Source organism: Pygocentrus nattereri, chromosome 4, assembly GCF_015220715.1.
Source record: "Pygocentrus nattereri isolate fPygNat1 chromosome 4, fPygNat1.pri, whole genome shotgun sequence".
NCBI lineage: Eukaryota > Metazoa > Chordata > Actinopteri > Characiformes > Serrasalmidae > Pygocentrus > Pygocentrus nattereri.
This window is the reverse complement of record NC_051214.1, coordinates 47,607,539-47,624,483: the sequence shown is the minus strand read 5'-3', so window position 1 is coordinate 47,624,483 and position 16,945 is coordinate 47,607,539. Positions and strand designations below refer to the sequence as shown.

Here is a 16,945-nt window from a genome sequence, read left to right as displayed (position 1 = left end):
GCATGGCATCGTCATCACCGACACAAGACATACAAGGAAAGGCCCATTAGTCTGTGGGAAAACAAGAATTTTGCCAACCCCTGACTGTAATTGCAATTCGCCAGTGGTACGTGGGCCCCTGTGTACTGGAACAGCTTGTTCTTAGCAGGGCTGAGAGCGTGGTACGTTTTTTATTCAAGATACAGCACGGCAAATTCAACTTGGCACTGAATGAGCCTCACAACTATACACATAATGTAACAAAACTCATCACCTTGTACATCCACTGACTGACCACTTTTAAGAGGTCAGCCTAACTTATAGGACCACTTCACAGGCGTACAGTTACAGATTGCAGCCCATCTGTTGTCACGCACAATTTCAGCCACCCTCTTATTCCCTATCCATTAATCACTGATTCATTCATTCTCATTACAGAAAGAATTTCTGCCCCCTTCATCTGACTCCATATAAAATCTGGCTGCATTTCTGCCTCCTACATCTGACTCCATATAAAGTAAAAAAAAATCAATAGAATTTAATATTGTTACATTTTCTTGTTATCAGGAACAACTGTTTAGTGCAGTGGATAACATGCCTGCCTGGCACACTGAAGATGTGAGGCCGTTTTTTGTCCTAAGTTAAGACCTGACAAGGTCGAAATAAGATTTTTCACAAATTCGTAATATAGAAGCAAGTCCCATTTTCATTTATCAATTTTATCTTACCTTAAAGCATCTTATCACAATTTAGGAAATGCCAAACTATTCAATCAAAGTCAACACTCAACTGTCATGCCTGTTATCAAGAAAGTGACTATACAACTGAAAGGCACTGAAAGGCAATACATAATCAAAATAACGTTAAAATCATAAGTTAGAGCTCCTGTTCCCAATATAAAAAGGTTAAAACAAAACTTAAGTGCAATAAACTGTGGATTAAGAATATTATGAAAGCGTTCCTTGCTGTTTATCAGTCGCTGCTCTGTAGTTTCAGTTTCAGTTTCCCAAACGCTTTCGCCGAGTGTGCCAACCTTATTCCTCCTAATAAACAGACACGCATTCAGTTCTGTCTCCTAATTATTCACCACCATCACTGTATTATTTTATCATCAATATTAAGAAACAAAGGTAATAAAACATCTCCCAATTGACACCAACGTTTTGCAATATAAATATAACTGTAAAGCCATTATGCTTGTAGTGAACAGTAGTGTAGTGGTTGGTTGGTGTAGTGGTTAACACCTCTGCCTTCTACACTGTAGACTGGGGTTCAATCCCCACCACGGCAAACACCCTACACTATACCAATAAGAGTCCTTGGGCAAGACTCCTAACACTGCCTTGGCCTCCCTGTGTAAAATGAGCAAATTGATAAGATCTGGATAAGAGCGTCAGCCAAATGCCATAAATGTAAATGAACTATGCTGCCTGACACAGCTGCCTAGAAATGATAGAAACAGTTGGTTAAACAGAAGTTAACACACCTCTGGAGTTTATCTTAAAGTTAGGACACAATTTTGGAGATTTAGTCTAGTTAGGATGTTTGTGTATTGTTTACTTATCTGGTGTTAATGAATATGTAATGAAGTTAGAGCACTGGAGGGATCCACATAATCCAGCCAAAAGAACAACATCATCTGCAAATAGCAGAGATGCCACCCTCGGCCTCAGCTATACCTTGACACCCTGTCCATGAATATCCCGAAGGACCTCCCACAAGATATCTTGGGGAACACAGTTGTAAGCTTTCTCCAAGTCCACAAAACACATGTAGACTGGGTTGACAAACTCCCATGCCCCCTCAACGATCTGTGAGAGGGTGAAAATCTGGGCCATTGTTCCACGGCCGGGACGGAATCCGCATTGTTCCTCTTCAATCTGGACTAGAATTTCCAAGGAAGGCTGAGCAGTGTAATACCCCAGTAGTTAGTACACACCCTCCGGTCCCCTTTCCTTAAACATAGGGACCACCACTCTGGTCTGCCAGTCCAAGGGTACTGTTCCCAAGGTCCATGCAATATTGCAGAGACGTGTCAGCCCCCAAATATCCAGAGCCTTAAGCATCTCCGGACGAATCTCATCCACACCCAGCACCTTGCCACTGAAGAGCTTGCCAACTACCTCAGTGACCTCCACCAGGAAAATGTAGCTTGACACACCCTGGCCCTGACCCTCATTAGGGAGGCATGTCTCCTGCATTAAGGAGTTCCTCTAAGTGCTCCTTCCACTGACCAACACTATCCTCAGTCAGAGTTTTTCCACCCCTGCCAAATACAGCTTGGGTAAAGCCATTCTGACTGCTCCTGCCACCGGTCAGTTGTCCAGAACCTCCTCGAGGCTGACCGAAAGTCTTTTTCCATGGCCTCACCAAACTCCTCCCATGTCCTGGATTTTGCTTTCACCATCACTGCCACCTTTTTTGCCTGTCGGTACCTATCTGCTGAGTTAGGAGTCCTTCAGGCCATCCAGGCCTCTAACTTCAACTTGACGGCCTCCCTCACCACTGGTGTCCACCACTGGTTAGCGCCCTGACAGGTACCCACAAGATTTTGGCCACAGCTATGCCTAGCAGCTTCCATAATGGAGGTATTGAACAGGATCCATTCAAACTCCATGTCTCCTAACTCCTCCAGGACACGAGAAAAGCTCTCCCGGAGGTGAGAGTTAAAATCTTTCCGAACTAGGGGTCTCCAATACTCGGTCCCAGCACACCCACACTATTTGAGTCTGACCATAAGTCTTCCCTGCCATCTGATCCAACTCACCACCAGATAGTGATCAGTTGACAGGTCAGCACCTCTCTTCATCCGACTGTCCAGAACATATGGTCAGATGACCTTTGACCCAAGTAGCTTTGGTACCATGAACTTGTGTTCGAACGTGGTGTTTGTTATGGACAATCCATGCCTGGCACAGAAGTCCAACAACAATTCACCAATTGAGTTTAGATCAAACAGGTCATTCTTCCCAATCACGCCTCTCCAGGTCTCTCAGTCATTGCCAACATGAGCACTGAAGTCTCCCAGTAAGACTATGGAGTCTGCAGACAGGGCCCTTTCCAGAACCCCACCCACTCGATCCAAGAAGGCCGAATACTCCGACCTGTTGTTTGGTGCATAAGCACACACCTTCCCGGTGCCTCTCACAGAGTGCAACCCCTGAGTAGGAGAGGGACCAACCCCTACCAAGGAGTTTGTTTCCAGAGCAAACACTGTGGGTGGAGGAGAGCCAAACTATAGTTGGTACCTCTAAACCTTTCGCACAAGCTCCGGCTCCTTCTCCCCCAGTGAGGTTACATAGGTCCCAGTGACCCTTTCCCAATACTCGTTTTTCATGGAGGATATTTTTGGACTTGCTTCATAAATGTGTAGTGTGGCATGCACCCGCCCACCCGGGCACCGACGATGACAGCCGAGAGAGCTGGCAGGAAGGCAGGGCCGAACACTCAGCGATGATGAACCTCTGCGAGGACGCCGGGGAGAGAGCCACAAGTGTGGAGGTGGTGGAGCGCAAAGCCTAGGCTCTCCCGACGGGCAGGAGTGACGGTGGGAGGAGGAGGATGACGCTAGTGCCGGCTATGAGAAACACCAGAGGAAGGAGCGAGTCCCGAGCTTCGCCGCCCAGGCCCTGCCCCTGTTACGCAGCGAGGCCTCTACATTCGACCCAGGCGGCTGAGCTGCCAGCTGGGGGCGGTAACGGAGAGGCGGAGCAGTGAGCTCTCGTGCTCTGGTGCTCACGCTGCCCTTAATGCCCTTAATGACAGCTGATTCTCATCTGGCCGGCAGCATGAGCGCCTTTAAAAAGAGCAGAGAGGGAACAGACCGAGAGTGACGAGCAACAGCAAAAAGGAGACTGAAGAGCTGAAAAATTCAAGGAAGAGACTGAAAAGTCTAGCCAGCTTAGTGTTGGTTGGTTTTGTTTGTTTATTGTGTGGGAAAATTAAAATAAAGGCTGCTGCAACCCTGAACCCTGCCTCCAGCGTCCTCCTTGAGCCCAGGGCAGCACATGCCATGCTACAGTAAGGACAATTTTTGAGTGTTGATTTGTCTATTTCACAATTTTGTTATGCTTCTAGAAAAAAGAGCGGAGTAAGAGGAGCAAAATATTAATTTCAAAATTATCCTTTAGAGGAATAATTGCAGCCTAACTTAATAAACTGCTATATAACCCAATATATCATACAATTACTTCAAAATACTTAACAGCACAAAAAACAATGTTCCAGTATTGCAGTATAGTGTTGTGAGGCTGTATGTATTGCAGCTCTTTGTAGCTCCAGTGTTCTTCTCACTTTTTTTCTCTCTGCTGTGTCTTAAATCACATCTTCCTTGTCTGAGCAGACTCCTAGCAGATTCCTGTTTTTACTGTCACTTGAGGAAATGTCAAATTCAATGACTGTATGAAGGTCTATGATCAGACAACTAAGTCCATTGTGGATTCATGATTCATGAAAGAGCAGGTTTGCCTGTGCCGTCACACATGGCAATCAGATTTCAGTCTGACTATTAGGAGATGCATTGAACTAATGTAAATGCATTTGGCTAAAATCTTATCAAAAATACAATCCAGTCATGTGAAGTATGAACAGTTGAAAACGGTCAAATTTGCAGATTAGAGAGGCCGGTTCACCAAAGAAGATGAGATCCTACTCCATGTTGATATGAATTGCTGTACATTTTTTCAGATGCTACGAATGTGTGAAAAGTGTTCTACTGGATTCAAAACGAGTGACTGGGAAGGCCACTGAAGAACACTGAACTCATTTTCATGTTCATGAAACCATGAACATGAACTTCCTTGCATTACCTTCCTGGAAGTAGCCATTAGAAGATGGCAAATTGTGGCCATGAAGGGATGCACATGGTCAGCAACAATACTCAAATAGGCTGTGGCATTCAAGTGATGATTGACAGGTATCAACAGGCCAAAGTGCAGCTTAAAGCTTGGTCTGTTCACATAAGGCAGGTTGGATCCACAGGTTCATGCAGTTGGTGCCAAATTCTGACCCTACCATCTGCATCTGTGTGCCTCAGCAGAAACTGAGATTCATCAGACCAGCTTTGGTGAGACGGTGTCCACTTCAGACTCACCTTTCTGTTTTTGGCAGACAGAAAAGGAACCCAATGTGGTCTTCTGCTGTTGTAGCCTCAAGGTTCAATGTGCTTTTCTGTTCAGCACAATTGTACACAGTGGGTATCTGAATTGCCGTAGCCTGTTCGTCAGCCCGAACTAGTCTGGTCATTCTCTGCTGGCCTCTCTCATAAACAAGGCGTTTCCATTCACAGAACTGCTGCTCACTGGATGCATGAAAATCTCAGGAGGTCAGCAGTTATAGAAACACTCAAACCAGCCTGTCTGGCACCAACAATCATGCCACAGTCAAAATCAGTGAAGTCTCTTTTTTCCAACATTCTGATGATTGATATGAACATTACCTGACACTCCTGGTCATATCTGCCACACAACTGGCTGATTAGATAACTGCATGAATGAATAAGTGCACAGCTGTTCCTAATAAAGTGCTCAGTGAGTGTGTCTTCAGCATTTAATGTTGTTTCATGCTGTGATTCAGGGTTCACTCACATAAAAAGATTTTATTTCTTTTTAACCATTCTCAATCAATGCAGCCATCATAAAATTACACTAAAAAGGCAAAAAAAAAGTGTTCCTCATTATATCTGTGCAATAATAACACAATACAGTGCTGTACTGGATTGTTGGTAATAAGTACAGTTCCCTGTTTTACAAACTTGTTTGATTATTTCCTTTTAAACGTAATTCATTACTGAAGCTATGTCATAGGTTCCTGTAATTGGGGGTACTTGTTAATTCTCTGGTAATGAGGTCTACATCACAACAAAGAGAATATGATGCATGTATTTCCATCAACTGGGGCGGCACGGTGGCGTGGTGGGTGGCGCTGTCGCCTCACAGCAAGGAGGGCCTGGGTTCGATTCCCCGGCTGGGTGATCAGGGTCCTCTCTGTGTGGAATTTGCATGTTCTCCCCGTGAGTTTCCTCCGGGTTCTCCGGTTTCCTCCCACAGTCCAAAGATGTGCAGTCAGGCCAATTGGACATGCTAAATTGCCCCTAGGTGTGAGTGTCTGTCTGTCTGCCCTGTGATGGACTGGTGACCTGTCCAGGGTGTATCCTGCCTTCCGCTCAAAGACTGCTGGGATAGGCTCCAGCACCTCCCGCGACCCTGACGGAGAAGCGGCTTAGAAAATGGATGGGTGGATTTCCATCAACTGGGTTTATGGGGAAATAAATGTAAATGATCAAAGAACAAATTCATTTAGATACATCATGTTTCCTATGAAAATAACTACAATCACAACTTTTAATATTGACCTGTAACACCTGGCTTTAAGTTGTGAGCTGTGCCCGACTTTGTGCCCGAGTGTGAGCTGTGCCCGACTTTGTGCCCGACTTTGTGCCCGAGCGTGAGCTGTGCCCGACTTTGTGCCCGAGCGTGAGCTGTGCCCGACTTTGTGTCCGAGCGTGAGCTGTGCCTGACTTTGTGTCCGAGTGTGAGCTGTGCCTGACTTTGTGCCCGAGCGTGAGCTGTGCCCGACTTTGTGCCCGAGTGTGAGCTGTGCCTGACTTTGTGCCCGAGTGTGAGCTGTGCCTGACTTTGTGCCCGAGTGTGAGCTGTGCCCGACTTTGTGTCCGAGCGTGAGCTGTGCCTGACTTTGTGCCCGAGTGTGAGCTGTGCCTGACTTTCTGCCCGAGCGTGAGCTGTGCCCGACTTTGTGCCCGAGTGTGAGCTGTGCCTGACTTTGTGCCCGAGTGTGAGCTGTGCCCGACTTTGTGCCCGAGTGTGAGCTGTGCCTGACTTTGTGCAGTTAATGCCAAAAGACTTACAGAAACACAATCCAAGCCACCAAGCACTACTTCATGATCCCTAGGTGAAGAAGAGCTAGAGTGGTACACTAATGACTCAACAGGTACTTTTGGAATGACAACTTTTGTCAAGACATCTGTAGCGCAATTCTACCTAGCTAGGTAGTTACTTCAAACAATTTAACCTAAATTCTCGCAGACTCCAAACAGAACAAACGTTGCTTTACTCTCCATATGATTCTGTATAACTGTAGACATTTGTGTGAGTGTATGAGCATTTACAGGCCAATCCACCACCATATGTGGCAATGTGACTGTAAAGCTTGTTAGCTGAAACTGAATTCCATGTAATATCAATCATGTGTCTTGATCCTGGATTCTTGGGACATTCTACCTAGAGACTCCAAAAAATGGCAACATTGAACAAAACTGATTTACTTTGAATAAAGTGCCCCTTTAAACTCCCAGGTAATATAACAATTCCATCACCTCAGATCTGGCCAGAAAGAGCCACGGCTCTTAGACTTGACAGCGATCTCATCACATCCTCCTCCCATGGGTGATTCATGACATTAATTCAAAAAGCAGAGCTCACCACCAGAGCATCACTTTGTTTCTGCACTCATTTGAATAAGGTGAGCCTTAATTACAGCTGGACGAGATTGGAAGAGCCTATTGACTAACAACTGGCCAGCTCAAGGACAGAGAACAACCTGACAAACAGCTCTTTCCCCAGAGGAATGCCACATGCGCTTCTGAGTCATAAATAAAGAGTGATAAAACTTGAGATGTGCATAATTACAAACATATCTGTGAGCTTTCCTTCCTCCTTTTGAGGGTAATTAGAGAAGGGTCAGTGGGTTGACACATCTGAAACAACATAAAATTATTGTATATTTCTGGGCTGGGCTAAAACACAGTCTACTAACACTTTAAAACTTGATATATTGACAGAAATCTGAACTAGCAAAGATCAGGCTGGTGGACAGACCTCGGATAAGTAAAACCTGCTTTAACAAGCTTAAAATCAGGCCACAAAACATAAGACAGTAAAATGTTAACGTCAAACATAACTGCACGCTGCACCCCCCATCACAGCGCAGCGCCGTCTTCTCATTCAACATTCATCATTTAGTCGCCGTTAATTGCAGTTAACATGTTAATTGCTCTGATGCTGTGAGGCCAGTGTGCTGGGCGCATCTGAGCTATGGAGAATAAAGCCCTATTACTCTCCCTACTCGCTCGTCTCTTTTAACTCACAGTTTCATAATTAGCGTATGATTTCAATCAGACATTGTTATTTTGGGAGAACTCTGAACAGTGCAGTGCTGCCACTCTCCGGTATCTGGTTTGAGTCGCACTTGCGCAGAGTCAGAGACGGTTTATGAGGCAGGCCTACGGGGCACATCCACCTGAGCCTTGGCCACAAGGGTTCCCTTGACCAGCGTAGATTTATAAAGGTAAAGGTTGGCCACTGTGCTGTTTTTTTAAAAGCCACACACAAACCTAACAATCAGAGGTGGACGAAGTACACAAATCATGTACTTGAGTTAAAGTAGATTAAGAGACCCTTATTAGTCCCACAACAGGGAAATTCCACCTCTGCATTTAACCCATCTGTGAAGTGAAACACCACATACACACTAGTGAGCACACACACACTAGGGGGCAGTGAGCCCACTTACCCGGAGCGGTGGGCAGCGCAATCCGCAGTGCCCGGGGAGCAGTTGGGGGTTAGGTGTCTTGCTCAAGGACACCTCAGTCATGTGCTGTCAGCTCTGGGGATCGAACCGGCGCCCTTCCGGTCACGAGGCTGATTCCCTGACCTCCAGCCCATGACTGCCCCGAGGTATACCCAGGGTAAAATATGACTCCAGTAAAAGTAGAAGTCCTTACTCTAGACCTCAACTTGAGTAAAAGTACAAAAGTATTTGCCTTCAAATGTACTTAAGTATCAAAAGTAAAAGTACTAAAAGAGTAAATGGACATAAACCAGCCCAAACTAATTTACTATAAAATGAAGTGAACCGAGTGGCTCTGAAATCACTTTTTACACACAAGCAAAGTTTCAGTTTCAGATTTATTTACAACTTAGTTCCAAGTTTAAGTTGAATAAAAACTGGCTTTAAACTCAGGATCACAGATGAGCTCCTTTACTATGTTGATCTGTAGGCGTCTGTTCATAAACATAAACCAGCCCAAACTCATTTACTATAAAATGAAATGGTGTTTGTAGAAATTCAGAAAAAAGCCGCGTCAGTCTCGACTGCATATGTGGACATATTTCTATATTGAGCTCTATTTACACAAAGTTAGGTTAGTTCATCATTTATGTTGAACAGACTCTCCCAAAGTTTTACGCTGCTGCGCTGACGTTGAACCGCGTGCTGCACTGGGTCGGTATGACCAACAGGTCAAAACCAGCTCTAAACAAATTGACCGCTGGGCCCTGATTGGTGCTCTGGCTTTGCGCTTCGTTCGTTTTGACATGTTACGTTTTTATACACACAGAAACCAAAAGGAACGACAGATTTCTCAAAATGTAGGAGGAAAAAGTCGGATATTAGACTCTGAAATGTAGTGGAGTGAAAGGAAAAAGTCGCCCAGTACAGAAACTAATTACATTTACTTAGTTACTGACCACCACTGGTAACAATACAACAGAGTTGATAATGTACCAAAGAAAAAAATCACAGAATTTCTAATAACTAAATGCTGAAATGCTGCTCACCGTTTTGTGGTGTGGTGCAGTATGTTTTTTTTTTCACCATGCGTCACACCAATAGTCAAGCTACACTGACATCAGTGTTGGGAAGATTCAATACTCCAATGCACGTTAGTCAGGAGATAATTGATTGTGATAATTTCTAAAATCAAAAATAATCCTGTTCTTAGCCGTCTTTCACTTGGGCTTAGAACTAGGCTACAGCTCTGCATCCACTTTTACTCTGGACAACAGTGTTGGGGAATACAGCCATGTGTATCGATATCAAGCTAAATGATTTCACAATACAATGCAGGGGCTCCTCTGAACATATGGATGTGGTCAGTACTTGTAGAACACTGACCAACTACATGTTTCACTGTGAAGAGAGCAAAATTAGACCAGTTTCACTGGATTTACTGCAACACTGTATGCACTCATGTTTAAATCTCATGTTTTTGATCATTTTTTAAAAAAGTTTTTTACAATGTAGCACTGCTGGTTCTGTTTTCTCTGTTTCAACTGATCAGATGTCTGGAAAACTAAAGATTGTGACATATTGTGTATCGTAACAAGTTGCTATTGACATATTATCCTTTTGCCATATTGCTCAGCTCCACTCAACAGCTAGACTTGCTTTCTTTTCACACTCCCCTAAAACATCCCACAGCTGGCAGCAGAAGAAATTCCTCTCTATGCATAGCTCTCAGTTTTATACGATCATACACTGATCTCAGTGACTGTTTGCTAAAAAAAAAAAAAAAAAAATAAGATATATGTGGTTAAGGTTGATTGACATGAGTGTATAGATTAGCCCTGCAGAGCTTTGTGCCCAGGGGACCAGGATTAATGAATTTGTCCCACATTAGCATCACATAAAGCTGTGATTTTTTTTTTGATGAAAAAAGGTATGTCTCCCTCTGCTGGTTACATTATATAATCAACAGGTTGCAGTTTGGAAAGCAGCTTTGGAAAGATCTTGGAATAAACGGGCTTTGAACTGATCTTTGACTTTGACTATGATACCATCTAGTGGCCACACACAAACAATATTCTGAAAATAGGAAGGAAATGAATGTGTCCCACAATAGGATGCTTTTAATGGGCTTATATCAGAGGCATATAAGAGGCACCAAACCCCTTTAACCTGGTAACCAACTCCATCCATCCATACATTCATTTTCTAAGCCGCTTCTCCGTCAGGGTCGCGGGGGGTGCTGGAGCCTATCCCAGCGGTCTTCGTGCGGAAGGCAGGAGACACCCTGGACAGGTCGCCAGTCCATCGCAGGGTAACCAACTCAAAGTTACCAAATCAGTTTGAATAAAATTGATGGATTATTCCTTTCTCTTCTTTCTCTTTTAACGGGTCACAACACAAAAAAATGAAAACCTGTCCCTGCTCCTCGCTCCCTCATTCTGCTTCTCTTTTATCAGCTAATTTCACATTTCAAAAACCGAAGTAGCTGTAATTAACATGCTATCTTTCTTCCTCTCTCTGAGAAATGATGAGTCAGCCTGGAGGATCTACAAAGGCAACGGCCAAGCGATAAGACGATCACTCATGAGGAGTGCTGCTTTCACTTCAGAAGCCATTCAGAGAAGCAATTAGAGAAGAATGTAGCCACATCTGCAACATCTCACTTCAACATTCAGACTGCGTGAACAGCGCATATACACTCATCATCAAAAGTGCCGATGGTCAGGGGTGACGAAGATTTCAGCATTCAAACCGCGTCCGAATCTGCCTGGCCCCAAAACTGGTGGATGGATCTGAATGCATTACCAGATGGAGTTGGTGACTCACGCAACTACTGTAGCTGTGCTGGTACTCTGAAAGCATGTCCACGCCAGCCTCTGATATGATCAACCACAGTCTCCATAGAAACAGCAGCCACAAATGAATTTAATACAATGCAAAACTGAAAAAGGACCATCCTATAGAATGCCTTCAGATCCCATTAGAAAACCATCAAGTGCATTCAGAATCAGTAATTAGCCACCTGTCAAACCATTAGGATGCTGGGATATCGACCCATTTAAAAAGCCAAATCCACATTTCAAAACCATGAGGAACCAACAAAAACACTGAATGCTTGATCCTCTCGCTCAAAAAGTCACTGAGCCTTATTTTGAGAAAGCATTAACGTCCATTAACAATAGAAAAGCACCGCCAAAAGAATGCAACATTCTCGGGCAGCCGCACATGAGCCTAAGGTCACCGTGTCCAGTGTCATGCATCAGCAAGGGGGGGGGGGGGGGGGGGGTTATAAGCTCTGGGCTTTGGAGAGGTGGGACTGTGTTCTCTGGAGTGATGGATCTCCATCTAATACCTTTAGGCATGAGCTGGAGAGGCGTCGGTGATCCAGAACTAATCATCCAACATTAATCAATTAATCCTAACTTTTATTTTAACTGAGAACGCACTGAGGGGGACCATCATTTACAGCATAGACGAGCTAAAAGACGAGGGACTAACAAAGCATGAATAAAAAGTTAAGACATAAACGTTTAGCAAAGAAAATAAGACCAGCCAACATCAATGCCTCACCTCACTAATGCTTTGAGGGGGAATGAATCAAATTCTCATAGCAATGTTGCCATATCCAGCACACGCATTTAAATAATAAATAAATAACCTTTTTGAAAATGGTTCTACGTAGCACCAAAATAGGGTTCTTTTACTGATACGCTATCAAATGTGTAATAATAGAAGAACCCCTTTTTGGTGCTACATAGAACCATATGCAACACATTCTCCATCAGCCTGAAGAACCACTTAATCATGCACATGGTATATTGAGTCTTCATGATCCTATACAGAACCCCTCTCTGCTAAAGAACCCTTAACGAGCAGTCTTCTTTGAGAGCGCACAAGGCTGAGGAAGGGACAAGCATGTGATCCCTCATGAAACAAACGCTCTCAAACACATTCACATACACATGCTCCTCATGCACTTGAGACCTGGGTGTCCAAAGTTCAGCGGGTTCCTCTTATGTGTCCTCTCATGCCCCCCTCGCTGTGTTTTGCACCCCCTCCCTCGCTCCTCTTACCTGAGTCAAGCTTCCTGTCAAGGAAAAGGCAGCAGTGTGTTCGCAGTATCCATGGTAACACCTGTGGCAAAAAGAAAAATGATGAGGGAAACAGTTTAGTGGAGTGGATTCATAAGCAAAAGAAGATGGCTTTGCCTAGAGGAGGAGCAAACAGAGACGCAAGAAAGAAAGCACAGCACTCCATTAGCCCTTTTACATGATTGGGTGAACAGGACTTATCCGAGTTTGCTCACCCAATCTGGTAATAAAACGACCAGCCAATGTATCGGTCAGGCAAGTGACCCAACAGCTTTATATTGCTATCGTTATACTACTGCTGTGGGATTAATATCACTATCAAGGCTGCATAAGAACATGTGACAACACTGCGAGACACCCTGGACTTGCTCAGATTGATCGGCTGAGATGAATACATAGCAAATAACGGGTATAATCTTTCCCCACTGCTTCAACTGCCTCTCTTCCTGAAGGACTGCATGCCCTCCCTGAATGGTCAGCACAGCTGGGCTGAATCCTGACTCATCAGCTCCCTATGTCAACTGAATCCAGCAATTCACGCATGAAATCTCTGTCACCGCTGTGTCCATGCACATGACTTGTACCTATAAATCCCAGGAGCAACCTTACCTTCTTCAGTGCTGACATTCTTACATCATCCTCATCTTCACATAATCTTCATCAGCGCTGATGAAGGGCATCTGCACAGCCCCTCCGTCGGGGAGAAGGACATGAGACATCACATATTTCTGTTTCAGGAGGTACAAATGGTCCCATCTGTGGGGGGATAGTTCAAATTAAAGCATCAGCTGACATTAATAGTAAACGTTGCACTGTGTGGTGGTGCATTCAGTGAGAGGTTTGTTTTCTCCACCTGTATTCAGACAAGGCCCGCCTTCACGCTCTAAGACTGGCTAGCAGTTTAGACTTACAAGGATTCCACCAATTAGATGGGTAGTGTTTGTCAGAATATGGGTGGGAAGAAGGGAAGCCCAGTGGCTCAGTGTTGAAGGCTGTATGTTTAGTGCCCCCACATGGCAGCGTTGTATCCAAACAGGTCCGCGTTCCCAGACATACCCTAAGGGTGGCAGCAGGGAAGTTAAAATTACTACTTGGGCTTTTTTAAATGACAGAGTTACAAATGTAGTTCAAGACCAAATTTGCAGCAGCAACTTAACAGAGTGACTCTCAGTTTGGTAATACTAGTTTAACACACACCTGTAATACATACATTTTATTTTTATGTTTTAAGTGTTTTATGTACCATAGAGGCTAATAAATAGTGCTATGCTTTCTGAAGGACAAAACACAAACACGAAACTGAAGAATGACGTTCTGCACTTGGCCTCTTTTTCATCTCTTCACCTTCAATCCAAACATACAATCATCACTTTGTTTGAAACATGCTCGGAATACGGAGAAGGATGTGACACTGCCTTATTATGACTTTCCTGCTGCAAACTGATTCTCATGTTTTGAAATCACAGTAGGGGAGCGTGGGGAACAACCTAAACCAGGCGCATGGACTTAACATGGACTTTTGATGCTATTCAAGGTCAAATAACACAAAACGTCCGTATTTCCTAGCCACAGTCTCCTGCCAAAATTCAGAGCGATTCATCAGTATTTGACGAGATCTGTGCCAAAGATCATAAATTAATTTTTCAAGTTTTGTGTGAATCAAAAAATCCATCCTTATATTACTTGAATCATCATCTCATTGCCTAGAACGTAGCGCTGTTTGGAGGCAGTTGACAAGCTCACAGCAAGTGCAGCTGCGCTTAAGTACTGCGGGGTTAGTTCATACATGGTGTTACAGCTAAGACACTTTTAGTGAACAAAGACAAAATACATTGTCTTTTTGTTTCGTGTTTACCCAGATTTTAAGACATTTTAGAAGAATTCTTCTGCTTTATTATTAGTGCCTCTCAGATATTATTTTGGTGTTAAATAAGTGCGATAATGAAACTGACATTAACAGCCACTAAAGCTGTAGTTACTCAAAAACAATATTCCTGATGTGTGAGGTTTTATTTGCTGTCCTACACTGGACAGAAATGAAATGTTATTGTTTGACACACAGTCTCATGTCAGTGTGCATATATAATGTAATGCGTGTTGATTTGATCAGTTCATCTGTCTGTTTGTCTTATAGATGATAATATAGGATGCAGTTAGAAAATGTATTGTTTCCTACAAAATAGAATAATACTGAATTAACCTTGTTTGCACTGATTCATCAAACTTTTCTAGCAGGTGTTAGTCTGACCAAAAGCCACCCATGGGCTCAACTCTAAGACTGGGCTTGCTGTTATTTTCCATGGCACTGTACATGAATGGTAGTGTCTAGAAACGAAGTTCAAGTGTTCGTTTGAAGCAGAGATGTATATGTAGACTGCATAAAAACGTGATTTTTCCAACTGAAATCATTTTTTATAATTATTTTGCGAAAAACTAAATGTGTTAGGTTGTTCCCCACTTTACTCTACTTCTATCCTGCACCCTTAAAGGGAGTTTCTCAAAGTATCTACATAATTCAGCAGTTATGATGTAAACAAACATCGCTATAAACAGCACTGGGGCAGTCGTGGGTTAGGTCACCGGTCCGATCCCCAGTGCAGACAGTCCATGACTGAGGTGTCCTTGAGCAAGACACCTAACCCCCAATCGCTCCCCGGGCGCTGTGGATAGGGCTGCCCACCGCTCCGGGCAAATGTGCTCACTTCCCCCTAGTGTGTGTGTGTTCACTAGTGTAATGAGGAGGTGGAATTTCCCCGTTTGTGGGATTAAAAAAAAGAATAACTTAAAGTAATTCAGTGTGATTTGGTGTGAAATGGTTCATTGTAGAGAATCAAATTTCTTTACAGTGGTGGTAATAAAAGCCCCAGTGGACCTACAGGTGTCTTTCATGTAACATTGATGATGGAAAATCCCCCCAAAAAATTCTTTGCAAAGTACTTTGCCTAACAACACTGTATTCATGATCAGTTTAATGTAAGAGGCTCGTCAACTTATTAAATTAAACTCAGTCAAACTCCTCAGATGTCTGGTTCCTATCATCACCCCTGCGAACAGGTTCCTCTAGAATGCAATTTCACGTCAAACCACTCTGAATGACTCCGTTTACATTTTAATGATTTCATTATGAAGAAATTTTGAATAAATTTTAACAAGACGCACCACATGTAATTCTTGGTCTACCATTGGCAATTGTCTATCAGTGATAATGATTTAAGAAGATGCAGAGGCTGTTCTGTATGTATTACTGTTGATGGTGCCTGTCAGATATGACCACAATGATGGATCCATTTACAAAAAGACATCACAGCCTTCAGATTAGTGCTCTACATGTTGAGTCAGTGAACTTCATCTGGAATTCATCTCATTATTGTGCGTTCATTTGTTTGAGAGCGTATTTGGTAGTATTGATTTTATGTGCGACTTAATAGTTCTCATCCATCTATCAGAAGACAGAACGAACAAGCTTTGTCCATTTAACTAGCTCCACTGCCCACGTACGAGCACTTTGTAGTTCTACAGGTACAGACTGTAGTTCATCTGTTTCACTGCACACCTTGTTATCCTGTTCTTCAGTGGTCAGGACCCCCACAGGACCACCACAGAGGAGGTATTATTTGGATCATTCTCAGCACTGCAGTAACACTGATATTTGGTGGTGCGTTAGTATGTGTTGCACTGGTGCAAGTGGATCAGACTATGGAAGTGTCAGCTATGGAAAAGTCGTTTGGAAGTTTGTGGATCCATCAGTAAGGCTAATTTTATCATTACACATACAGTTGTTTGAAATTCCTCTGGAGTTGGCGAAGATACATATAGCACGACAGGACTGAAAAATAAAAATAAACTAAAAATAAAACAGCGCTTTTCTTTAAGCTCTCACAGTGTGAGTATTTGCAGCATGTAAACAAAGATGACGCAACGATCCCATAATGCAGTGCAATGCGACTTCCCACGCCTCATTTCTGTAGTGCTCTCATAGCTAATTTTCCCAAATATTTGTGTAGTGCCTTAAGGCAAATACTTATAATTTAATTTAATATAATAATAATAATAATAATAATAATAATATAATTATTATTGTGTTAACCTAACTATGTTGGCTAGCTAACCTTAGGTCGCTTACATTGGTTGTGCTAAGTTAACTAACAAGCTTGTTTGGCTAAATTGGTAGGGTGTTAACGTTAATATTCAAAAAACAAATCTGGGCGCCGTGTTATTCTGATAAAAACAACAAAATGCGTAGTAAGTAACTCTAAAAACAACAAATATAACTGAACTCTTAGCTTCAACGGCAGCAGTTCAAGTGTATGTTGGACAATGATGGCGAATCGATTCTTCGATTCCAACAC

At 43.3% G+C, this 16,945-nt stretch overlaps 1 protein-coding gene across 4 annotated transcripts in view; it reads right to left on the bottom strand.

The window, feature by feature from the left end:
* Positions 1-13,460, bottom strand: part of LOC108426288 (disks large-associated protein 2) — a 202,519-nt gene extending 189,059 nt beyond the window's left edge. For 3 of the 4 annotated variants that reach the window (XM_037538097.1, XM_037538098.1, XM_017695651.2), the window contains exons 1-2: positions 13,206-13,420; positions 12,579-12,639 (exon numbers count right to left, since the gene is read on the bottom strand). In XM_037538097.1, coding sequence (XP_037393994.1) covers positions 12,579-12,639; positions 13,206-13,223 — 79 coding nt within the window. In that variant the 5' untranslated portion in view covers positions 13,224-13,420. Of the gene's footprint in view, positions 1-12,578; positions 12,640-13,205; positions 13,421-13,449 lie in introns of those variants that run through there. The other variant, XM_017695650.2, reaches the window with a different exon arrangement.
* Between the last annotated feature and the right edge of the window lie 3,485 nt (positions 13,461-16,945).